The 27,039-nt window shown below is 46.9% G+C and overlaps 1 protein-coding gene across 2 annotated transcripts in view; it reads right to left on the reverse strand.

Moving 5' to 3' along the window:
• SFXN5 (sideroflexin 5) overlaps positions 1-27,039 on the reverse strand; it is a 354,774-nt gene that overhangs the window by 124,620 nt on the left and 203,115 nt on the right. For both annotated transcript variants that reach the window (XM_040335556.1, XM_040335557.1), the window contains exon 12: positions 9,550-9,635. In XM_040335556.1, the coding sequence (XP_040191490.1) occupies positions 9,550-9,635 (86 nt within the window). The remainder of the gene's footprint in view (positions 1-9,549; positions 9,636-27,039) is intronic.

Raw genomic sequence — 27,039 nt, forward strand, 5'->3', positions numbered from 1 at the left:
GTTTGGGGTCCCCACAACTTGGTAAATTGTTTCAAGGGGTCACGGCACTAAGAACCACTGCTCTAAGGAAAAGGTCTCTTTTCACACTTATTGCACTTTATTTCACCATTTATATTGTTATTTAGTTTTTATTCGTTGATTCATTTGACCCTTCATTATTAGCACATCTACATTTGTTTATTACATCACTAACCTAGTCCTAAAAGATCAACCAAACCACTCTCTTCGTTCCTTCCAAGACCTTCTGCTCTCTATCTCCCTCGTCAGCTCCTCCCATGGTCGCCTCCAGGACTTTTCCCGAGCTTCTACCCCAATCTGTCCGACTATCTCCTAATCTATCCATCTTTAGAAGATCAATGAAAACCCTTCTCTTTAAAGAAGCCTATCCTGCTTTTAACGAATACAGTGTGTTTTTACAATATCCATCAGCTCACCCCCCACAGTTATTACTTTATCACTTGACCCTCCCTCCTAGATTGTAAGCTCTAAAGAGCAGGACCTCCGATTCCTCTTGTACCAAATTGGATTGCAACTATAAGGCTGCATTCACACCTGAGCGTAGCGTTTTTGGTATTTTTTTCTGGCGTTTTGTCGCGCGTATTTTCGACGTTTTTGAACTTTGTCGTTTTTAATTTAAGCCAATAGGAAAAATTATCATGTTTTCATCACTTGTTGCTATGTTTGTATATTTTTTTTATCTTCTGCCTGGGTGAAATGTTCTATTGATTAAAACGTCAAAACGCCCGTAGAAATGCTCGTTGTCGCGCTAGACGCTTAAATCGAGTGTTTCCATTAGTTTCTATGGGAATACAAACGTTCTAAAACGCCCAAATCCGCGCGACAAAAAAGGGTCCGAAACTTGTTTGAGCTTCAGGCGTTCGGCGTCAGGCGTTTTGGAGTGGAGGTGTGAACCATCTCCATAGAGAATAATGTATTTTTTCCCCTCTAGCGTTTTGGAGCTTCGTGCTTTAGGCGACAAACTGCTAAGGTGTGAATGCAGCCTTAGTCTGCCTTCATGTGGTAAAGCGCTGCGCAAACTGTTGGCGATATATAAATTCTGTATAATAATAATAATAATAATAATAATAGTATAGTATGGGGGGTAGGTAGCCTACGTTGGGGCTCCTATGACCTATGGTTTCTGGAAATACGGGGCTCCATGCGCAGCCTGTCAGAAGCTACATAAAGAGTGGCCAGTTTAAATACAGTGGAACCTCGGTTTACAAGTAACACGGTTAACGAGCATTTTGAAAGACGAGCAACTTTTTTAAAAAAATTCTGACTCCGTTTGCAAGACAACACTGAACAGAATTCAAGCCAATGAGTGTTCCAGAGGCTCTCCTGGCCACATGCGGTATTGCATGCCATTGCGGAACAAATTTTTTTTTTTTCAATTGACTTCTATGGGGAAACTCGCTTTGATATGCGAGTGCTTTGGATTACGAGAATTCTCCTGGAAGGGATTATGCTCGTAATCCGAGGTTCCACTGTACAAGCTGGCACACTCGGCTTGCAGCAGACAGAGGATGAGCTCACAGTGCCTCTCCTCACTTCTTGCCAGAGGCACTGAGCTCAATGGACAGCTTGGAGTCTTGGACCAATGGTAATTATTTGTATATTACTTATGGCAATTAACCTCATGCCACCCAGGCCAATTCTGATACTTCTCTCCTACATGTAACAATCATCATTTTTTTGCTAGAAAATTACTCAGAGCTCCCAAACATTATATATATATCGTTTTAGCAGGTACTCTAGGGAATAAAATGGTGGCCGTTGCAACTTTTTATGTTACACAGTATTTGCTCAGCAATTTTTGAAACGCGTTGTTTTTGGGGAAAAAACTGTCATAAATAAAAAATAAAATAAAAAAAAACATGAAATGTATAATGTGAAAGATGTTACGCCAAGTAAATAGCTAACTAACATGTCACACTTTAAATTTGCGTGGAATGGCACCAAACTTCAGTACAGTGGAACCTTGGATTACAAGCATAGTTCCAGGAGAATGCTTGTAATCCAAAGCACTCACTTATCAAAGCGAGTTTTCCTATAGAAGGCAATGGAAATGAAGATAATTTGTTCCGCATTCACTTCTATGGCATGCAATACCGCATGTGGCCAGAGGTGCGGGGGCGCCGGAGAGCCTCAGAAATACTCAGGGACAGCTCATGATTCCAAATGTTACCCAATGGCTCGGAGCGGCACTGAACCATTCTGAGTGTCACTGGAGCCCCCCGCACCCTGGCCAAATGTGGTACTACACACCCCATTAGCTTGAATTCTGCTCATTTTGCGAGACAACACTCGCAAACCGAGTCAGATTAAAAAAAGTTGCTCGTTATTCAAAAAGCTTGTTTACCACATTACTCGTAAACCAAGGTTCCACTGTATTTAAAAATCTCCATATGCCAAAATGTAAAAAAAAAAAAAAAAAAAAATGCGTGGGGGTTCCCCCCCAAAATCCATACCAGACCCTTATCCGAGCATGCAGCCCGGCAGGTCAGGAAAGGGAGGGGACGAGCAAGCGCCCCCCCTTTGAACCATACCAGGCTGCATGCCCTCAACATGGGGGGATGGGTGCTTTGGTGCAGGGGGGATCCACCCCGAAGGGTCTCTTCTTGACAACCATTGCCCGGTGGTTGTCGGGGTCTGCGGGCGGAATCTGGAAGCCTAGTTTAACAAGGGGGCCCCCAGATCCCACCCCCCCATGAGTATGGGGTACATTGTACCCCTACGCATTCACCCAAACAAGTAGTGTTAAAGCACCCATCCCCCCATGTTGTGGGCATGCGGCCTGGTATGGTTCAGGAGGGGGAAAGGGGCGCTCGCTCGCCCTACCTTTCCTGACCTGCTGGGCTGCATGTTCGGATAAAGGTCTGGTATGGATTTTGAGGGGGACCCCCACACCATTTTATTTTATTTTGGCATGGGGGGTCCCCTCCGAATCCATACTAGACCCAAGGGCCTGGTATGGACCTTGGGGGGGGGGGGGGGGGGGAACCCTACGCAGTTTTTTTTCCTTCATGATTTTTTTTTTAGCCGGTGATCTGCCGAGCTGGTTCCGGCTATCGTGAAAGTTCCTGCGCAGGCGCAATCTGATCTGCCGATATGGTTCCGGCTAACGAGAAAGTTCCTTTAAGGACTGCGCAGGCGTAAACTTGCCGACGGAAATCTCTGAACCTCGGCCGGCATCCAGGGCGATGTGGATTTCGAGGAAAGTGGCCAGTCGGCCTCACGTCCTTGCTTCGCTCAGACGGCTCGCTCCGCTCGCTCGGCCTCCTGGCTCGTTTTTTAACATCCTCCAATCCACGGGGATGTTAAAGAATGAGCCTGGATGCCGGGCAAGGTTCGGAGATTTCCGTCGGCAAGTTTGCGCCTGCGCAGTCCTTGAAGGAACTTTCACTTTAGGGGAACCTTAAGGACAAGTCACCGGCAATTCTTTTTTCTTACATTCAGCGGGAAACCCGCTGACAGCTGATGACTCATCGGTTGTTAAGGAGGCGGCTGCCAGCTTCCCGGCCCCCTCCTTAGCAATCAGCTATATACAGTGTAAAAAAAAAAACGCAAAACGCTAATCGTAGCAAAATCGTGTCCAAAAACGCGGCAAGCACCGCAAAAAGCACTGCAGAAACGCTCAAAAGCAACATGCATAGATGTGAATCAAGCCTTAGACAAGCTGTGGCAGGGAAGGATCAGGCTTGTCCTGGAAATCCGGAGATGACACCATGGGCTTACCCTCACCTGAGGTGTCACGGCTCACTTTAATCTCACTATCTCCCATCAGATACGTGACACAACACAACATCTACTGTTGCTGATAGCAAGATGACCCACAAGTAGCCACAGTCGTAAAACAAGCAAAAGAAGTCCAACGATGTGTTGATAAGCAAGCTTTTCAGAGATCCTGCTGCAAGGAAACTCCCCTTCAATAAATCCAGATCGCTGATAAGCAAAGGCCTCACTTTGAAGCTTTTGTAGGGAGGAGAGGGATCTACTTCTGCTATGTGACCTCCAGCCCTGCAGGCTGACCTGAGCCACATCAAAGCACAGAGCAGCATGCGGGCATCTGCCAGGACGGGTCACTTAACATGGGACTGGCACGCAAACTGGCCATACACCAAGAAAATGTTATTTGAATGTTCATATGGAAATTCAGAAAAAAATGTCATCATGGCATTCGATCTGGCACTCATTCACATAGAATTGCCCTGGCGCAGTGTATCAGAGATACGCTCCGCCGCCGTATCTTACCTGGCTCTAAGTCGAATCCAGGAAGATTTTGCGCCGTAAGTTACGGCGGCGTAGTGTATTTCTCGGCGCGTATTTCAAATTGGGCAGGTAGGGGGCGTGATTCATTTAAATGAAGCGCGTCCCCGCGCCGATTGAAATGCGCATGCTCCGTTTCGAAATTTCCCACCGTGCTTTGCGCGAAATGACGTCGCACCAATGTCATTTTTTTAACTTAGACGTGAGTTATGTCCTTTCCTATTCATGGACGACTTGCACAAAAAAAAAAAATTCAAAATTCGACGCCGAAACAACGGCCATACTTTAACATGGCGAGTCTATCTATACGCCACGAAATAGCAGCTTTAACTATACGCCGGGAAAAGCCGACTAGCGACGACGTAAGAGAAGGCGACGGCCGCGCGTACCTTCGTGGATCGACGGAAAAAGCTAATTAGCATACCCGACGCGGAAAACAACGCAAACTCCACCCAGCGGGCGCCGAAGTATTACACCTACGATCCGAAGGCGTACAAAGCCATACGCCTGTCGGATCGAAGCCAGAAGCCGTCGTATCTTGGTTTGAGGATTCAAACTAAAGATACGACGCGGGAAATTTGAAAGTACGCCGGCGTATCAGTAGATACACTGGTGTACTCTCACTGTGGATCTGGCCCAAAGAGTCAAAGAATTCAGGTTAAAACTCCCTAGAATTTGTTCCAGACCTGCTACATGAATGAAATCTCGGGTGTATTAACCACGCAAGACCCGGACCATTATGCAGGTTAAGGACCTTGCCCCTTTTTGCGATTCGGCACTGCGTTGCTTTAACTGACAATTGCGCGGTCGTGCGACGTGGCTCCCAAACAAAATTGGTGTCCTTTTTTTGCCACAAATAGAGCTTTCTTTTGGTGGTATTTGATCACCTCTGCGGTTTTTATTTTTTGCGCTCTAAACAAAAATAGAGCGACAATTTTGAAAAAAAATGCAATATTTTTTACTTTTTGCTATAATAAATATCCCCCAAAAATATATAAAAATATATATTTTTTCCTCAGTTTAGGCCGATACGTATTCTACATATTTTTGGTAAAAAAAAATCGCAATAAGCGTTTATCAATTGGTTTGCGCAAAATTGATAGCGTTTAGAAAAATTACAATTGCAGTTTAGGAGTTTACCACTAGGGGGCACTGAAGGGGTTAGGTGTGACCTCATATGTGTTTCTAACTATAGGGGGCGGGGCTGGACGTGTGACATCATTGATCTTCGTTCCCTATATCAGGGAACAGACGATCAATGACACTGCCACAGTGAAGAACAGGGAAGGTGTGTTTACACTCACCTCCCCCCGTTCTTCAGCTCCTGTGATCTATCGTGGGACATCAGCGGCGATCGGGTCCGCGGGTCCCGCGGGCGCGGTCCCGGAGTCTATATAGATTTATATCTTTTGTGGCCCCAACGAATCCCCGAGCGCCACTCAAGACTAAGAATGAGCTTGGGAGTGTTATTTTATGAATACCGTATTTATCGGGGTATTGCGCGCTCCGGCGTATAGCGCGCACCCCTAAAGTGGACCCACATTCCTGTGGAAAAAAGATTTTTGTACTTACAGTTTTGGTGTCTTGCGCGGCGTCCATCGGCGGCCTCGAACGCCGGAGGTGATATAGATGAAGGAATTTATCAGGTATTTACTCGTTTTTTAACAGAATCATTACACTATTCTGTCTGTCTACCTTGCAGACATTAATTTTAGGCAAAACATTTTTTTCCTTTACAACTCCTTTAAGGAGGGAAGTTTCAGGGCTGACTGCAGCACCGTGTAGAGCTGACTGCGCAGGCGCCGTATAGCGCCGACTCGCAGCTCGGCTATTTACGGAAAACTGGTGACGCGCCTTGTGCGACATGGGAACTTTTTCACAACACGTCAATCATCTAACCCAGGGATAGGAACGCCCAGTCCCGCGGGAATCAGAACCCGGGGAGAAAATCACAATATAACGGTATGTACGCCGAAAAAAAAAAGACCTGCATACTGTAAATGTCGTTAGTATGCTGGATGTAATGTTAGAATTTTTTTTCAGGGTGAACCCCCGCTTTAACAGCAGCACTGTAGCCATCTTCTGGCTATATCGCTGTCAACAAGTGGGAGGAGAATGTGGGCAGCTGACAAATGCCCAGGCGCCACTACAGGCCCAGGCGACCTGGTGCCTGGGATTTGTCGAGCCCTGGGCTAAAACCCTAAAAAACTTAGTTCTATTCAAGAAACCCTTCTACCTCCAGACTTAAATTGAGTTATCAATGTTGGACAGGCAGGAACTACATCCCTTAGCGATTACAAACCAAGATAACTGTTGAGACACGGTTGAGGCGCTGCGTAGACATGGACACTGCTCATTTACGGGGCAATTGAGACGTGAAAGTCATTCCTCGTTGTCCCAACAACCACCCAAAACACATCGCGGCATATCCACGAAGAAGTTACGACGGCGTATCTATTGATACGTCGCATAACTTCTATTTTGCTCCGGCGTATCTTTGTTTTGTATCCACAAAACAAGATACGCCTGAAGCTGGGCTAGATCCGATTGGCGTACGTCTTAGTATGCCGTCGGATCCAAGATGCATATTTACGCTGGCCGCTATGTGGCGCTTCCGTCGAATTCTGCGTCGAGTATGCAAATTAGCTAGATACGCGAATCCACAAACGTACGTCCGGCCGGCGCATTTTTTTACGTCGTTTCCGTAAGGCTTTTTTCGGCGTAAAGTTACCCCTGCTATATGAGGCCTACTCAATTTTAAGTATGGACGACGTTCCCGTGTCGAATTTTGAAAATTTTACGTCGTTTGCGTAAGTCGTTCGCGAATAGGGCTTTGCGTAGAATGACGTTCACGTCGTAAGCATTGGCTTGTTGCGGGTTAATTTCGAGCATGCGCACTGGGATACCCTCACGGACGGCGCATGCGCCGTTCAGAAAAAAATTCATTTACGTCGGGTCACGTAAAATTAACATAAAACACGCCCACATCTTTAACATTTGAATTCCGCGCCCATACACCGGCAGATTTACGCTACGCCGCCGTAATTTTAGAGGCAAGTGCTTTATGAATACAGCACTTGCCTCTCAAAGTTGCGGCGGCGTAGCGTTAATACGATCCGCTACGCCTGCCGAAAATTACGATCCGCTACGTGGATCTGGCCCATCCAGTATAGGTAGCCCCAAGAGTGCCCGAAGTCCAGCTGCACAGTCTGCAAAAACCCTTTGCCCGTCCGATGCTTTCTTCCAAAGCTTTTGGCATAGTGTGAACTCCGGTGTGGTGTGGAAGCCTTGAACACGATCTATTAACCGCTTCCCGACCGCCGCATGTAGATATACGTTGGCAGAATGGCACGTACAGGCACATTGGCGTACCTGTACGTCCCTGCCTTTCCACGGGTCGGGGGTCCGATCGGGACCCCCCCCCCGCTACATGCGGCGGTCGGAAACCCGCGGGGAGCGATCCGGGACGACGGCGCGGTTATTCGTTTATAGCCGCTCCGTCGCGATTGCTCGCCGGAGCTGAAGAACGGGGAGAGCCGTATGTAAACACGGCTTCCACGTGCTTCACTATGGCGCTGCATCGATCGAGTGATCCCTTATATAGGGAGACTCGATCGATGACGTCATTCCTACAGCCACACCCCCCTACAGTTGTAAACACACACTAGGTGAACACTAAATCCTACAGCGCCCCCTGTGGTTAACTCCCAAACTGCAACTGTCATTTTCACAATAAACAATGCAATTTAAATGCATTTTTTGCTGTGAAAATGACAATGGTCCCAAAAATGTGTCAAAATTGTACGAAGTGTCCGCCATAATGTCGCAGTCACGAAAAAAAAAATCGCTGATCGCCGCCATTAGTAGTAAAAAAAAAAAAAAATTTATAAAAATGCAATAAAACTATCCCCTATTTTGTAAACGCTATAAATTTTGCGCAAACCAATCGATAAAACGCTTATTGCGATTTTTTTTACCAAAAATAGGTAGAAGAATACGTATCGGCCTAAACTAAGGAAAGAAAAAATTTTTATATATGTTTTTGGGGGATATTTATGAAAGCAAAAAGTAAAAAATATTGCATTTTTTTCAAAATTGTCGCTCTATTTTTGTTTATAGCGCAAAAAATAAAAACCGCAGAGGTGATCAAATACCACCAAAAGAAAGCTCTATTTGTGGGGAAAAAAGGACGCCAATTTTGTTTGGGACCCACGTCGCACGACCGCGCAATTGTCTGTTAAAGCAACGCAGTGCCGAATTGTAAAAACCCCTTGGGTCATGTAGCAGCATATTGGTCCGGTCCTTAAGTGGTTAAGCTCGCCATTCATGGATATAATTTTGAACGAAAAATCTTAGGAAAAGTCTAAGCAAAATTCTTACAAAAATTCTCAGAACATTTGTCTGCCGTCAAAAAGATTGCATTTGCTTTTAACATTTGATTTTGCAAAGAATGGGCTTTACCGAATGAAAATCACATTCACTGTTAAGAAATTTCCATCCTGCACTTTCAAAATTTTCCCACCGCTGTGGTGGAAAACAAATGTTGATTTGACCCACTAGTGAGTAGATGCCGCGCACTAATGCCGCGTACACACGACCGTTTTTCATGACGAGAAAAATGCCTTTTTTTAAAAAACAATCGTGTGTAGGCTCCAGAGCATTTTTCTCATTGCTCTATTTTTTCTCGTTGTTTCACGTCGTTGTTTTTCTCGTCGTGAAAAATGGTCGCGTGTAGGCTTTAACGACGGGGAAAAAAACGCGCATTGCTCAGAAGCAAGTTATGAGAAGGGAAATTAGCATAATCAGCCCAAAGGGTGGCGCCATCCGAATGGAACTTCCCCTTTATAGTGCCATCGTATGTGTTTTACGTCACCGCGCTTTGCTCAAGCATTTTTTTTCACGATCGTGTGTAGGCAAGGCAGGCTTGAGAGGAATTGTGTCGAGAAAAACTTCATTTTTTCCATGACATGCATAACGGTCATGTGTACGCGGCTTAAGACGTCAAAATGGGAGGTCCTGAAACATCAGCCTGTGATGCCTGCTACTACAAGTTAATAAAAGCTAATAAAAGGATAAGATAAAGAAAAAATCCTTCTTTTACGAAGAATAAAAAAAAGCTAAATTTTTTTTTTTTTTTTTAAATAGAGTGTTAAAAGTTAGAACCTCAGCCATCTCCATTCCCTACGCTATAACTAAAAGGAAATGATTTGGGTCTACTTGCACCTTAACACATAGTAATCAGAGAATAAAAGGACGGTGATGATTGGAGCTCATACTTACTTTTCAAGTCCAGACATTATTATGGGAGGTAGAACCAGAATCGGCATGGGCAGCACCACTCTCGTCAGAGCCGTCTCTATCAGCGCCTGCAGAAAGATCAGAAAGAAGAAGGATGAGAATGACACCGTCTTTCCCGGCAATGTCCAGGGCCCTTTGGCTGTCTGCCACTGGTACAAACTGGAAGCACCCGCTACTGGCGCATTACAGCCCATTGGTTCAACTTACAACTATATACATACTGTTTATGAAACAAAAAAAAAAGAACTATATACATACTGCTTTTTAATGTATTATTATCATGTTTCCCCAAAAATAAGCCCGGGTCTTACATTAATTTCAGCAACAAAAGACTCAGTAGGGCTTATTTTTGGGGTAGGTCTTACCATGTAATGTGATGTCTTCTCTCCCCCTCTCCCTCCCTGCCTGTCAGGAATCCCCAGTGTGAACCGAGTTAAAATGCTTGTAAAATCCTATAATCCGCTCTATTACAGGAGTATATAAAGCACAATTCGCTAGATTCAGTAAGAGTTAGGCCGGCGTATCAGTAGATACGCCAACCTAACTCGGAATCTGCGCCGACCTAAGTTTAAGTGCATTCTCAAACTGAGATACATTTAAACCTATCTAAGATACAACGGCTTGCGCCGTCCTATCTTAGGGTGCAATATTTAGGCTGGCCGCTAGGTGGCGCTTCCATTGCGGTCGGCGTAGAATATGTAAATCACTAGATACGCCTATTCGCGAACGTACGCACAGCCGACGCAGTACAGATACGCCATTTACGTAACGCATTTTGCTTTTAAATGTCCTTATTTCTTCTGAGAAATCCTCACTTCCTGTTCTTCTGTCTGTAACTCCACACAGTAATGCAAGGCTTTCTCCCTGGTGTGGAGTGTCGCGCTCGCCCCCTCCCTTGGACTACGGGAGAGTCAGGACCCTCTCTACGTTGCAGATAGAGAAAGGAGCTGTGTGTTAGTGGGCGTCCTGACTCTCCTGCTCGCCCCCTCCCTTGAGCACGACACTCCACACCAGGGAGAAGAACAGGAAGTGAGGATTTCTCAGAAGAAATAAGGACATTTAAAAGCAAAATGGAAGGATGAGGTAAGTGAAGGAGGACTGCACTAAGGTAGAGGAAGCTATTTAGGGGAAATAAAAATTGTACCTTTACAACCCCTTTAATCAGTCAAATAAATAGTAGATTAAAAAAATAAATGTATCTATTCCTATTTATTAGGGGGAACAGCACACAGTATTGGGACACCTACCTTTACACGCACATGAACTTTAGCCCAGGTTCACACGGGTTGCAAATCGTGCAAGTTCACGTCAAACCAGCAATGCAGTCCAACTTCAGGGGCGATTTGACAAACATCTGTGCGGGTTCCTGCCCAGATGTCCAAACAAATCTCCCCCCGAAGTCACTAAAAGTAGTACAGGAACTACTTTTGAGAAACGGTGTGGAGCCGCACCGATTCCATTAACGGCAATAGCCACCGATTTGGCATGGCAATTGCTCCTTAGCGCCACCCTTCAGGCAACTTCTGCCAATGTTGTGCTATGGTTAGCATTGCTTCTGAGCATGCGTGTTTGTTCTTTGGATTCTTTTCCGACAGACTTGTGTACACACTGTGATGGAGTTGATAAAATGATTATGTTATATCTATGTTATCTCTCTCTTTTAAACACTCAAATATTGTTATTCTCTTTTTTTCTTTCCTTTCTTGTTGCGATATATATGGCTTAGTAATCACGTGAGAAACATTAGTATTATTTTCCTTGACTGAAAATTATGACAGAGGTATTCATCTATTATTCAAAATGAGAAACGGATGTCTTCCTTACTTCTCACTCCTTTCTACCCCTCCCACCGTGCAAAGAAAGATGGCTGCTGAAGCTTTGGAATGCCTTGCCTCGTGGCAAAACAGATGTCACAGGAGAAGGACCGTATACAGATGAACCAATCATATACACACATATGTGATGACGTTTGCTTATGTCACTTTGTTTATATAAGGGGCTGTGACCTTGAATAAACTCCAGGGTTCCTGGTGATGATGAAGAGCTCTCACACTAAACCAATGTGTCCCAGTGTGATTCTTTTGCATGCATGCATTCACATCACCTTAGATTTGGATCAGAGGCAGAATAGAATATGTATCCTGGAATTGGACCAGGGATAAATCTATAACAACACTATCGGATAATCCGACATCACACATTAGTTGTTGGAAAAATTTAAAGCATGCTATTCAACATTTGTTGTCGGAAAATCCGACAACAATTGTACGACGGAGCATACAAACGGTTGGATTTTACGACAAAACCCTGCCATCACACATTTGTTGTCGGAAAATCCAATCGTGTGTAGGCTTAAGATCTCTGAAGATAGACTTGTAACCTTGAGATTGTCCATGCTCTTCCACAATTTTTGTTCTCAAATCCTCTGAAAATTCTTTGTTGTTTTTTTCTCTTTTCCATGCTCCGTGTGGCACACAGAGACACACAACAGAAAGGTTGAGTACATTTTTCACCATTTTAATTGGTTGTCAGTGTGATTCCTATTGTCAGTACAAGTTCATTGATACAGGTGAGTTTAATTACAAATTACAAGAGCATCACAAACTTGTAATGTACCGTATATACTATAAGCCAAGGCACCTAATTTTACCACCAAAAAAGGGAAAACTTATTGACTCGAGTATAAGCCTAGGGTGTCCATCTGCATGCCTCACTGTGCCTCACTTTGCCTCACTGGGCCAGATTCAGAAAGAAGTTACGCTGGCGTATCTATTGATACGCCGCGTAACTTCTAGGATGCTCCGGCGTATCTTCTTTCTGTATTCAGAAAACAAGATACGCCGGAATTTTGCTAAGATCCGACTGGCGTAAGTCTCTTACGCCGTCGTATCTTAGTTGCATATTTACGCTGGCTGCTAGGTGGCGCTTCTGTATATTTACACAAGGTATATGCGAATTAGGTAGATACGCCGATTCAGAAACGTACGTCTGCCCGGCGCATTTTTTTACGTCGTTTACGTTAGGCTTTTTCCGGCGTAAAGTTACCCCTGCTATATGAGGGGTATCCTATGTTAAGTATGGACGTCGTTCCCGCGTCGAATTTTGAAAATTGTACGTCGTTTGCGTAAGTCGTTCGCGAATATGGCTGTACGTAAGTTACGTTCACGTCTAAAGCATTGACGATTTGCGGCGTAATTTCGAGCATGCGCACTGGGATTCTTTCACGAATGGCGCATGCAATTTAAATAAAACACGCCCACATCATCCACATTTGAATTAGGCGGGCTTACGCCGACACACATACATTACGCCGCAGTAACTTAGGGCGCAAGTTCTTTCTGAATATGGAACTTGCGCCCTAATTTACGGCGGCGTAACGTATCTGAGATACGTTACGCTCGCCGATAGATACACCAATGTATCTAAATCCGGGCCACTGTGTCCATGTGCATGCCTCACTGTGCCCATGCCTCACGGTGCCCATGACTAGACTGACGCTTAACATGGGAGTCTATGGAAGGGATGCCCCCGGCTTTGAAAAATCGGTGCTCCCCGGTCGTAGGTTCCCCGGACAACAAACTTTGCACACTTATAGAGGAAGAGTGGGGCTACACGGGTCCCCAAAGTCCGGGAGATCAGGCACAAAAAAGGTGACTCGAGTATAAGCCGAGGGGGGCATTTTCAGTACAAAAAAATGTGCTGAAAAACTCGGGGTTATACTCGAGTATATACGGTAATTATTAATTTTGAAAAAGATGCCAATCATTTTGTCTTGTCTATTTTTGGAGTTTTGCGTCAAATGTGTCAGATTTGGCTTTTAGTAAGGCCCGGAGCGAGAGGAAATAAAATGAAAGATAGTGCAGGGCCGGCATGACAGTGTGAGAAGGGGAAGCAACTATGGGGTTAAAGGGGTTGTAAAGACAAAAAAAATTCCAGATAAATGTAATGTTTGTTAGGTGCATAAATCGAAAAAAGTAATGATTGTGATTCAAATAATTTGTATACCTGTGTATATCCGGCGTTTAGATCACCCTCCGGCTTTCCTGTATCCTTGCTGTGCTGTATATCCGGGTTTGCGGTGCGAGTGCATTACAGCGACGTCACCGCTGTACGTAAGTTACGTTCACGTCTAAAGCATTGACGATTTGCGGCGTAATTTCGAGCATGCGCACTGGGATTCTTTCACGAATGGCGCATGCAATTTAAATAAAACACGCCCACATCATCCACATTTGAATTAGGCGGGCTTACGCCGACACACATACATTACGCCGCAGTAACTTAGGGCGCAAGTTCTTTCTGAATATGGAACTTGCGCCCTAATTTACGGCGGCGTAACGTATCTGAGATACGTTACGCTCGCCGATAGATACACCAATGTATCTAAATCCGGGCCACTGTGTCCATGTGCATGCCTCACTGTGCCCATGCCTCACGGTGCCCATGACTAGACTGACGCTTAACATGGGAGTCTATGGAAGGGATGCCCCCGGCTTTGAAAAATCGGTGCTCCCCGGTCGTAGGTTCCCCGGACAACAAACTTTGCACACTTATAGAGGAAGAGTGGGGCTACACGGGTCCCCAAAGTCCGGGAGATCAGGCACAAAAAAGGTGACTCGAGTATAAGCCGAGGGGGGCATTTTCAGTACAAAAAAATGTGCTGAAAAACTCGGGGTTATACTCGAGTATATACGGTAATTATTAATTTTGAAAAAGATGCCAATCATTTTGTCTTGTCTATTTTTGGAGTTTTGCGTCAAATGTGTCAGATTTGGCTTTTAGTAAGGCCCGGAGCGAGAGGAAATAAAATGAAAGATAGTGCAGGGCCGGCATGACAGTGTGAGAAGGGGAAGCAACTATGGGGTTAAAGGGGTTGTAAAGACAAAAAAAATTCCAGATAAATGTAATGTTTGTTAGGTGCATAAATCGAAAAAAGTAATGATTGTGATTCAAATAATTTGTATACCTGTGTATATCCGGCGTTTAGATCACCCTCCGGCTTTCCTGTATCCTTGCTGTGCTGTATATCCGGGTTTGCGGTGCGAGTGCATTACAGCGACGTCACCGCAATAACGGAACTACAGTTCCCATTATGCTCAGCGGCATCGCGCATGTGCAGAGCATTTTTTTTTTCTCGCCGGCACGAGAAAGAGCAAAGTTCTCTTGCACACGCCGCCCCACGCCACCCACTAGTTACACCCATTCCAGCCTCCACAGCCTACGAAGCAGCTCATTAGAATTCCTAATTTGTTATTTTTTTATTTGAGATTTTATATATATATATATATATATATATATATACACACACGACAAATTTTATAGATTACTTTATATTGTACAATACGGGCATAGATGAATAATCAATCAGTGTAGGATTTCAAGTCTCCAGGCAGCAAGGGGGCGGAGTCCAGGCGGAGCTGTGAATGAAACTAAGCCAAGAAAGGCGGCGCTGCGGCCCAGTAGAAACGCCCACTTACACAGAGCCCCTGTCTCTCTCTGAAACGTGGAGAGCGTCCTGACGCTGTCCTGTGGTCAGAGGGAGGGGGCGTGCACGGCACTTGCCACCAAAGGGAATGGCTCGTTCACAGTGAGAAGCGAAAGACACCAGAACAGGAAGTGAGCATTTGTAAGAACAGTCGCGGTGTGTCCATAGAGGGCGCAGGAGCGCCACCCCCTCTCGCTCCTGCACCGCCACTAAAAAAACAATACATAGATTCATGCATTGCATGAATCTATGTATTGTTGCCGCTGTCGCCCACTATACAGATGGCCGGCCCCTTGGCGAGCGCCGGCCATCTGAATAACAGCAGCTGGTTGGCTGTGGAAGCCAGAGGCTCTGATAGGCTTTCCGATTACAGCCTGAGGGCTGTAATCGGCTTCCAAATAGTTAACCAGACTAGTTTAATAGTTAAACACGTCAGGGACTGAAAAGCACGAGGCTGAAAAGCGCGAATCGTCTCTCACCAAACTTCTACTACCACGAGATTAGCAGAAGGAGCCTAAAGGGTGGTGCACTTGGTAATATATTTCCCTTTTATAGTGCTGTCATACGTGTTGTACGTCACCGTGTTCTTGACATTCGCAGTTTCCGACAACATTAACCCCAGCAGAGCATGATCCAATTTGCTACAGCAGGGAAAACATTCCTTCCTGATTCTTTATACTTACAGGTAAGCCTTATTATAGGCCTTATTATAGGCTTACCTGTAAGTGAAAGTGGTAGTACAGAGTATATTACCACTTTAAAGCACTTTACTGAGCTGGCCAGAACCACCTCTGGAGGGAGTCTATTCCACATTTTCACAGCTCTTACTGTGAAGAAACCTTTCTGTATTTGGAGGTGAAATCTCTTTTCCTCTAGACGTAAAGAGTGCCCCCTTGTCCTCAGTGTTGACCGTAAAGTGAATAACTCAACACCAAGTTCCCTATATGGACCTCTTATATATTTGTACATGTTGATCATATCCCCCCTTATTCTTCTCTTCTCAAGAGAGAATAAATTCAGTTCTTCTAATCTTTCCTCATAGCTGAGCTCCTCCATGCCTCTTATCAGTTTGGTTGCCCTTCTCTGCACTTTCTCCAGTTCCCCGATATCCTTTTCGAGAACTGGGGCCCAAAACTGAACTGCATATTCCAGATGAGGTCTTACTAATGATTTGTACAGCGGGGGGCAAAATGATATCTCTCTCTGGAGTCCATACCTCTCTTATACAAGAAAGGACTTTGCTCGCTTTGGAAACCGCAGCTTGGCATTGCATGCCATTATTGAGCTTATGATCAACCAAAACCCCCAGATCCTTCGCCACTACAGATCCCCCCAGTTGTACTCCCCTGTGACAGGAAGTCAGGTAAATCTGTGGGTGTTGTCACTGACGGGTCATACATTTCTGCCTTGTTTAGACGATACACAGATTGTTATCGGGCGTCGGCTACAAACGTAGCCAGAGGAAGGCTAAAGGCCGTTAAAGAACTTCAGCTGTTCAGAATGAAGCAATCAAGGCCTTTATAAGTAGCCAGAGGGTTACCACTTGGTTGCTGCATCACTCCTAAGGCTGTGTGAGTAGGAGAGCAGTGCCAGAAAGTCTCCTGATGAGGTGAGGAGACCATTGACTTTTTCCTGTGTTTAATCAAAAGACTATTGTTTTGTGCTGTATGACCAGCACTGTCTACCCAGGAGTAGGCTGTGTTAGACTTCATAGATAGGTTCCTGTGTGGAAGGTAGACGCCCAGAGTGGCCAGGATTTATTTTATGTTTGATTTTGTTTATGCTGTTTGGATGCTTGCACTTGTTTTCCAGCAAGATGGAAAAATAAACCAAAAACTTTGTTTTCAACTGTCTTCGACTGCCTGTCTGTATAAATTCAGTGTGTGGTGAACCCATCCAAGGGGTCACACACCCCGCTACCGAGCTAACCCCTCACACCCCCTAGTATGTATGATGCATATTCTTAGCCCCCAAGTGCATTTGTGTGACCGTGTGTGTATGCAAGACAAGTTTGAGCCAACTCCCGTCGGAAAGATATCCACGGTTTTGTTGTCGGAACGTCCGATCGTCTGTACGCGGCATAAATGTTTGACCACCTTGTCTGCTATAGAGCAGAGGAGAGAATAAAGGCCTACAACTGAGCTGCTGCCACCAATGGGCAATGATTGTTGTGGATCCGGCAGTTGAGATGGGGTAGTTACAGTGGCGGCTGGTGCTCAAAATTTTTGGGGGGGGCGCAAAGGAAAAAAAAATTGCAGTCTCACTGTGCCCAAACGCAGACACTGTTCCATGCCATCAAACGTAGCCACTGTGCCATCAATTTGCACCACTGTGCCATGCCATCAAACGTAGCCACTGTGCCATCAATTTGCACCACTGTGCCATGCCATTAAATGCAGTCACTGTGCCATGCCATCAAATGCAGTCACTGTGCCATCAATTCGCACCACTGTGCCATGCCATTAAACGCAGTCACTGTGCCATGCCATCAAATGCAGTCACTGTGCCATCAATTCGCACCACTGTGCCATGCCATTAAACGCAGTCACTGTGCCATCCATTGTCACCACTGTGCCATGCCATTAAACGCAGCCACTGTGCCGTCCATTGTCGCCACTGTGCCATCCATTGTCACCACTGTGCCATGCCATTAAACGCAGCCACTGTGATATCCATTGTCACCACTGTGCCATGCCATTAAACGCAGCCAATGTGGCATCAATTGTCACCACTGTGCCCTTTAATGGTCGCCGCTGGTGCTCAAAATTTTTGGGGGGGCGCAAAGGAAAAAAAAATTGCAGTCTCACTGTGCCCAAACGCAGACACTGTTCCATGCCATCAAACGTAGCCACTGTGCCATCAATTTGCACCACTGTGCCATGCCATCAAACGTAGCCACTGTGCCATCAATTTGCACCACTGTGCCATGCCATTAAATGCAGTCACTGTGCCATGCCATCAAATGCAGTCACTGTGCCATCAATTCGCACCACTGTGCCATGCCATTAAACGCAGTCACTGTGCCATGCCATCAAATGCAGTCACTGTGCCATCAATTCGCACCACTGTGCCATGCCATTAAACGCAGTCACTGTGCCATCCATTGTCACCACTGTGCCATGCCATTAAACGCAGCCACTGTGCCGTCCATTGTCGCCACTGTGCCATCCATTGTCACCACTGTGCCATGCCATTAAACGCAGCCACTGTGATATCCATTGTCACCACTGTGCCATGCCATTAAACGCAGCCAATGTGCCATCAATTGTCACCACTGTGCCCTTTAATGGTCGCCGCTGTGCCAATGGTCGCCGCTGTGCCAATTGTCCCCACTGTGCCCTGTAAATTGCTTTCTTCTCCCCCCCCCCGCGCCCGGCACTTACCTTTACTGGAGTCAGGCATCCACGTCCCACGATGTCTTCTCCCGCCCTCGATGACTGACAGGCGTCTCAGCCAATCAGGTTACCAGTAGCCAGAGACGCCTGTCATCTTATCCAAGGGGCGTACAGTCTGTGCGCTCTGAGAATAAGCTTCCGGGACCCGAGGGCTGTATTGGGAAAGCCTATCAGAGCTGTTGGCTTTGATAGACATTTCCGTACAGCCAACCAGCTGGCGTTATTCAGATGGCCGGACATGAGCGCCGACCATCTGAATAACAGCGGTGATAATAACATAGATTCGTGCAATGCATGAATCTATGTTGTTTCAGTGGCGGTGAGAGCCAGAGGGGGCGGCGCTCCAGCGCCCTCTATGGACGAACCGCCACTGGATAGTTATCTCATGGATACTTTCTATGGCCTCCTAAATTCTCCAAATTTTCAACTTAATATTTTTAGAAGAAGCAGTTAAAAAATGTTCAGCTTCGGGAGAACCTCCATGAATCAGTGGGTTCTCCAGCACGCAACGCGTCACAAGACTTGGCACCCTAGTGCTGCGCCGATGCCGGAGTATTATATCAGGCAGAACTATAGGAATGAACGGTATGACTTCTCATATGTAACATATTTCTGTGAGGGGGCGTTTATTGCCTGTGATGACTCCATTTATTATGCTGGAAAACACAAGGCGTCCATATGTTTTTCTATATGCGGTAAAGTATAAATATCTCAATTACTACTTATCTAAGGAAGGACGCCGCAGGGAGGGGGAAACGATTGCAATTCATTTCGGTGAAGAAGCCCTTTCCTAAAATTGGGTATTTGGGTGATTCACATAATAAATTCATTATAGAACAACAAGGTAATAATGACGTCACGCGTTGAATTAGATGGACACGTGTCTTTTATATCTAGTTAATTATGTAACGAGCGCTTCCAACACAAGTACCTATTATCACTTGGAGGTCAAAGCTTAACTCCAGGCAGATGTTAAAAAAAAAAAAAAAAAAAGTAACCAGTAATGTAATTATGCATTCATTAAATAATAATTAAAAGTATTTTTAAACACAGCTAATATAATTAACAGATTTTTACCTTTATGAAAGCCCCTTTGCAACAACACGAGGACTAATGCCGCGTACACACGATCCGAAATTCCGACCAAAAAAAAAAAGTGGATTTTTTTCCGACAGAATTTTGGCTCAAACTTGTGTTCCATACACACAAAATTCTGACGGCCAAGAACGCGGTGACGTGCAACACCACGACGAGCCGAGAAAAAAATGAAGTTCAATGCTTTCAAGCATGCGTCGACTTAATTCCGAGCATGCATGGTTTTTGGTCCGTTGGAATTGCATATCGGAAATTTCCTCCTAGAACTTCCCCCCCCCCCGTTGCAGTAGCTCTGAGCTCAGAAAGGCTGAAACGGCGGAGATAGTGGACCACACATGTGCGGGGGTTTGGGTGCTCGCTCCTGCGATGATGAGCAGTAACAGCTGGGAGTGCGTTAGCAACATTCTAGCATCAAGGCAGGACAGGATGATGCCACCTCTGGGCATTTTTTAGCCAGGCTTCGAGAGGTAGGTATAGAAAAGGCCAATATCCAACTTTGATCTAAGCTACCCATTTTTTTATTTTTTTATACCTGCACAGTTGTATTTTGGTAATGGTAAATTAACCCATTAACTACTTCAGATCCGCGGCTACAGCACGGACCTAAATTGCTGGGAGAGCGTGCGGCACGCTCTTTGATCAGCGAGTCTATGAGACTCGCTGGATCACAGATCGGAGTAAGGGGTCGATCCCGACTCCTTACCACGTGATCAGCTGTAAGCCAATGACAGCTGATCATGTAATGTAAACAGAGCCGGTAATCAACAATTTTTTCTCCTTGCGCTGATAGCATGAGGAGAAAAAAAAAAGCCCATCACCAGCGGCTGTTAGAGGAACATCGGTCCCAATCAGCGAGAACAACCGCCTGCTCATAAGTGCCACCTGCCAGTGCCACACATCAGTGCCCACAGTGCCATCAATAAGTGTCACCTACCAGTGCCCATAAGTGTCACCTACCAGTGCCCATAAGTGTCACCTACCAGTGCCCATAAGTGTCACCTACCAGTGCCCATAAGTGTCACCTACCAGTGCCCATAAGTGTCACCTACCAGTGCCCATAAGTGTCACCTACCAGTGCCCATAAGTGTCACCTACCAGTGCCCATAAGTGTCACCTACCAGTGCCCATAAGTGTCACCTACCAGTAACAACCATCAGCGACGCCTTGTCTGTCCCCATCAGCGACGCCTTGTCTGTCCCCATCAGCGACGCCTTGTCTGTCCCCATCAGCGACGCCTTGTCTGTCCCCATCAGCGCCCCCTTGTCTGTCCCCATCAGCGACGCCTTGTCTGTCCCCATCAGCGACGCCTTGTCTGTCCCCATCAGCGACGCCTTGTCTGTCCCCATCAGCGACGCCTTGTCTGTCCCCATCAGCGACGCCTTGTCTGTCCCCATCAGCGACGCCTTGTCTGTCCCCATCAGCGACGCCTTGTCTGTCCCCATCAGCGACGCCTTGTCTGTCCCCATCAGTGCCCACCAGTGCAGCCTATCAGTGCCCACCAGTGCAGCCTCATCAGCGCATATCAATGAAGGAGAAAAATGTCCTGCTTTCAAAATTTTATAACAAACTATGAAACATGATTTTTTTTCTTCAAAATATTCCATGTTTTTTTGGCATAAAATAAAAAACACAGCTGTGATTAAATACCAGCAAAATAAATCTCTATTTGTGGGAAAAAAATGATAAAAATGTAATTTGGGTACACTGTAGCATGACCGCGCAATTCAAAGTGTGAGAGCACTGAAAGCTGAAAATTGGTCTGGGCAGGAGGGGGGTTTAAGTGTCCAGTAAGTTGTTAAACAGAGGAAACAAAAGGGGCTACAATTTTGACACTGGTGTCCTACAAAAAAATAAAATAAAAAATAAAAAAAAAAGAAGATGTCCACGTTAATGGCCACAGTGGCAGATCTAGGCAGGTTTTTAGAGCCCAGGCAGCAGGAATACAGCACAATTGTGCAGCAATGGGTGAAAAAAACGAGCCAGGTCACAATTCTTTTATCAAATCTTACACTGGATACAATTCCTAACAAATTCATGTTTTTTCCCGCACAAAGCAAAAGGAAAAAAAAAAAAGTTTTGACTGCCAAAACGAAGAAAACTTTTTTCTTTTTGCAGGAATCCATTTCTAAACTTTGGCTGTATTAGTATTCTAATAAACCCCAAGGGACAGAGCCAAGGAAAGATACAAGAAAAAAAAAGCGGTTTATAAAAAGCAGGGAGCATATGGCCCTCTCATCAATGTTCTTAAGGTGTTTAAAGGGAAAATGGAAACAGCTGGAGACTTCGCAGCAATGATCTGCGACAGAGGGAGGAGGAGCGGCGCATGCAGACGCGCAGTCTATGGTACACGGCTCTGCTTTATTCCATGTCACAAAAACATTCCAGCCCCTGACCACCACAGCGGTGAATTATTATATACCATGGGGTAGATTCAGGTAGATTTGCGCAGTTTTTTTACGGAGGCGCAGCGCACTGTTTTGCCGCTGCGCCTCCGCAAATTACCTGCGCTACCCTTGATTCACGGAGCAGTAGCTCCGTAAATTGAGTGGGCGCTCCGGCAAAATGCCCGGCGTAAGCGCGCGCAATTTAAATGATCCCGTAGGGGACGTGGATCATTTAAATTAGGCGCGTTCCCGCGCCGAGCGTAGTGCGCATGCTCCGTCGGGAAACTTTCCCGACGTGCATTGCGGCAAATGACGTCGCAAGGACAACATTTGCTTCTAAAATGAACGTCAATGGCGTCCAGCGCCATTCACGATTCACTTACACAAACAACGTAAATTTCAAAATTCGCGACGCGGGAACAACGGGTATACGTAGCTTTGGCTGCCCCTGCTGATAGCAGGGGCAGCCTTACGCAAAAACCGACATACGCAAACAACATAAACTGCGTACGCAGGGCTCGCGTAGGGTTGTGAATCGGCGTTAGTATGCAATTTGCATACTATACGCTGACCACAACGGGAACGCCACCTAGCGGCCTGCGTAAGAATGCAGCCTAAGATATGATGGCATAAGGAGGCTTATGCCAGTCATATCTTAGGCTGCAGTCGGCGTATCGAGGTTCCTGAATCAGGAGCATTCGATACGCCGGGGCAAGTAAGCAATTGCGCTGCGTAACTATGGTTACGCAGACGCAATTGCTCTTTGAATCTACCCCACTATGGCTAAAATTTGTAGACATCGGCCATTACACCTCTATGAGCTTGTTGGATATTCCATTCCAAAACTAGATGCATAAAATGGCAAACAGCTACTGACAAGGGGACTGGCCAGATGATGGAAGAGTGTACCAGAAGATGTGCGGAGACATAGGTGGCACAGAGGAGCACGAGAGAGCACTGGAGGCACATTTGGGAACATGATGTTCCCAGCAGCACATTGGAGTCTCTAGATGAGAAGGGAGTCACTAGATAACATGGGGCACACTGGGACATAGTGGTTACATGGGGGCGTACTTAGAGTCATTGGATGACATAGGGACTAGAGGTGCATGTACTTGGGAGTCACTGGGTGCACTAGGGCAGGGCTCAAAATTTCAAGCCCTGAGCTTCTAGCCAGGCCTCAAGTGTTACTCGCCACCTGTTGCCTCACCTAACCCATACACTGGCCGCCCCTAATTCTGCCCCTAAACACGCCCTTGTAGATTATCTCTTGGAATGACACTGTTAAATGATTTATGCCAAATCAAGTTACACAAATATTACCAACAACAACTTTAACAAAATGGGACAGGGCACTGAGGCAGACCAGAGGGACATGGCATTGGGGCAAACCAGAGGGACATGGCATTGGGGCAAACCAGAGGGACGTGGCACTTGGGCAAACCAGAGGGACGTGGCACTGGGGCAAACCAGAGGAACGTGGCACTGGGGCAAACCAGAGGAACGTGGCACTGGGGCAAACCAGAGGAACGTGGCACTGGGGCAAACCAGAGGAACGTGGCACTGGGGCAAACCAGAGGAACGTGGCACTGGGGCAAACCAGAGGAACGTGGCACTGGGGCAAACCAGAGGGACGTGGAACTGGGGCAAACCAGAGGGACGTGGCACTGGGGCAAACCAGAGGCACGTGGCACTGGGGCAAACCAGAGGCACGTGGCACTGGGGCAAACCAGAGGGACGTGGACTTTTTTACTTCTGCAAATATTGCTCTCCCTCTTCTTATGTACAAGACTCCCTCCTCCTCCTCTGCCTTCTCTCTCTAGAACCAAGTCTTTTCCTCCATTCTCTTGCTGTCTCCTCTGCAACCCCCATCCATCCTGCTCTCTCTCTCTCCCTCTCCTATTCTACCCACTCTCATAATCAGGAGCCCCTGTTCCCCCTTTCATTCAGTCGGGCAGTGAGAAGAGGAGCTGCAGCACAGCGGGAGGGAGTACAATCCAGCACCGAGATTCACACACCCGCATAGCCAATGACACCACAACACAGCACACACTGACACCGCACAGCATACTGCCGCTCTCTTGTCAGGGCAACTCTTGGTGAGCGCTGTGCTGCACTGCCTACCTGGGACACCCAGAGTGGTGATAATCGCAGTCCTCCAGCTCACTTGTTCCTTCCTGCTCTCTGATCTCCAGCTACATTGGTCAGGTTGGGAAGCCAGGCTCAGAGAGGTCATACTATCAGGTCCCATGGCTTAACGAGAATTGTAAGGAGAGCACCTGTGTACTGCTCTGCATGTGTGCGGCTCACCCGACTACTTTTCCTGGGCACGCACCTTTCCTCTTCAGCCGCCAATCGCAGCGTGGCTCTAAGTGTAGGCACAGATTGGAGGAAGATTGGTCATGCAGAACTGTTATCACCTCGCCCACAGCTTAAATCCACTCGCCAAATGCTAGCAGGCGAGTGGAAATTTTGAGGGCTGCACTAGGGTCATTAAATGACATAGGGACTGGAGGAGCACTTGGAGTCACAGGGTGCCTTGGGGTCATTAGATGACATGGGGACTGGAGGAGAATTTGGAATCAATGGGTGCACTAGGGTCATTAGATGCTATGGGGACTGAAGGAGCACTTGGAGTTACTGGGTGCGCTAGGGTCATTAAATGACATAGGGACTGGAGGAGCACTTGAAGTCACAGGGCACCTTGGGGTCATTAGATGATATGTGGACTGGATGAGTATTTGGAATCACTGGGTTCACTAGGGTCATTAGATGACACAGGGACTGGAGAGGTACTTGGAGTCACTGGGTTCACTAGGGTCATTAGATGACATGGGGACTGGAGGAGCATTTGGGTGCACTAGGGTCATTATATGACATAGGGACTGGAGGGGCAATTGGGTGCACTAGGGTCATTGGATGACATGGGGACTGGAGGAGCACCAAGAATCACTTAATGCACTAAAGTCATTAGACGAAATTAGGACTGGAGGAGCATTTGGAATCACTGGGTGCACTAGGGTCATTAGATGACACGGGAACTGGAGGAGCATTTGGGTGCACTAGGGGCATTAGATGATATGGGAACTGGAAGAGCATTTGGGTGCACTAGGGTCATTAGATGACATGGGGACTGGAGGAGCACTTGGAGACACAGGGCATTTGGAGTCACTGGGTGCAGTAGGGTAATTAGATTACATGGGGACTGGAGGAACACTTTGAATCACTGGGCACTTTGGGGTTATTAGATCAGGGCTTGACAAATAGTAGAAAATGAGGCCTGGCACCTGGGCTGTTGTCAGCCCCAGTGGCTAGCACGAGGAGCGCAACCAGCAGGTGTCAATGTGTGTTTTCTGATGCCGAGGGTGGGGAGGGGCAACACTGTAACAGCGGGTTAAAGGAGGCGAAGGGCAGGACTGTGAAGGGTGGGTTAGGGCAGATATGGGGCTGTAGGGTAGTAGGAGGGATGGGTCGGGGGAGGAGCAGAGATGACAGGGGCGAAGCAGAGCCCCTGGCAGGAAGTGTCCCCCGTTTGGCTCTCTCCTCCCTCCCGCTGGGTGCGGGTCTAGATTGAGCTGTCTGGGGAGACTCCCTGGCTGCGGCTCTGCAATGGCCCTGAGCTGGATACCACCTCACAGGGGATCCCCCTGCCCTCGGCTCCAACTGCACCCTCCACACCCCCCACACAAAGCTTCCTAGTGTAGCACTACCCCCGAAGGAACTGCTGGTTTGTTTTGGGTGGCACGTTACCTCTGTATCTCCGCCGTCTAGGGTACTTGATGAGAGCTGCAGTAAATGTATTTTCTGTGCTTTATTTACCCAGCCGGGTAAAAACGATAAACAGTAGAAAGATGAAGGGATAGCGAAATAGAAGACAGCAAATTCAGGTGTAACTGGATATGGAAGCAGTCCTGCTTCTTTACATCGCCACTCTAGCCAGAGCGGGTATAGTGCATCTGGACAGGCCTTTCTCACCAGCCTGGCATCCAGAGTGTCACTCGGATGAATAGGCTTAAGTCTCTGCCACAGACCCTCCTGAAGATTGGAGACAATTTCGGTCCAAAATCCTTCATGACTGGATTCATCACCTGGTTCTCCTTCACATAGCTTTGGTTAAATCAGCAACTGATAGGCGACCTGCGTCCAGCCTCTCAGAACCCAAGTGTCCTCTGATGAATGGACAAGCCTCTCCTGAAACACCAGCCTCGTGCTCGGTATCCCCGGACAGGTTCCTCATCAGGCGGCTTCCTCCAATTGGACGGACAGCCCAGGACCATCTGGCAATATAGGGACCCAGTCGACTCACTGGATCCACCAGACAGATGAATGCGCTCCAGACCGGACGTGGTCCCAGAGCCAGGAACACTGCAACACACACCCGGCCAGGAGGGCCACACACAGGCGGGAACACAGCGACCCGAACTAATGGCATCTACCCTTTATATACCCCTCCCCAGCATGCACAGCGAGGCGACCAACCCTCCTGATAGGCTGCGGAGAGGAGAGGAGAAATTCAACTGCACTTGACCCTACTACTGCCACCTGTCGGCCTGGGGCGGAACTCATTCCCCAGACAACGACAGTATGCACACAGCACAGCCAAAGCTGGAGCAGTGACCCCAAATCTAACCAAACAACAGGTTCAGAGCCAACTACATCTCTGAACTCCCTCTAAATTTACCATAGCACCGACTCTGAAAATAGCCAGGCACTACACTAGCATTTCTACTCTCTCCTACCTGGCCCAGCTCTAACACTGTAGGTGGCTCTAGTACCATTGCAGGCAACCCTGCCTTGCAGGGAGGTCATTCTGTCAGTTAGATCAGATTCTGGAGATCTCTCCCCGCCGTGCCCCACTGTGAGTACCTGCAGGGATCTGTGAGAGCCATGAGCCACCCAGAACAAAGCTGTACTTTTAAACAGAGAAGGCTTCTATGTGTACAAGTGACAAGGAAAAGCGGGGAGCATAGGGTGAGAGCCGAAAGTGGCAAGACTGAGTTCTGCCAAGTTTTAGCTGAAAAACTGGGTGTGAGGGCTAGGGATGAGCCGAACATCCCCCCCCCCCCCTTGTTCGGTTCACACCAGAACCTTCGAACGGACCGACCATTCGCGC

This window comes from Rana temporaria, chromosome 1 (genome assembly GCF_905171775.1).
Source record: "Rana temporaria chromosome 1, aRanTem1.1, whole genome shotgun sequence".
NCBI classification, from domain to species: domain Eukaryota; kingdom Metazoa; phylum Chordata; class Amphibia; order Anura; family Ranidae; genus Rana; species Rana temporaria.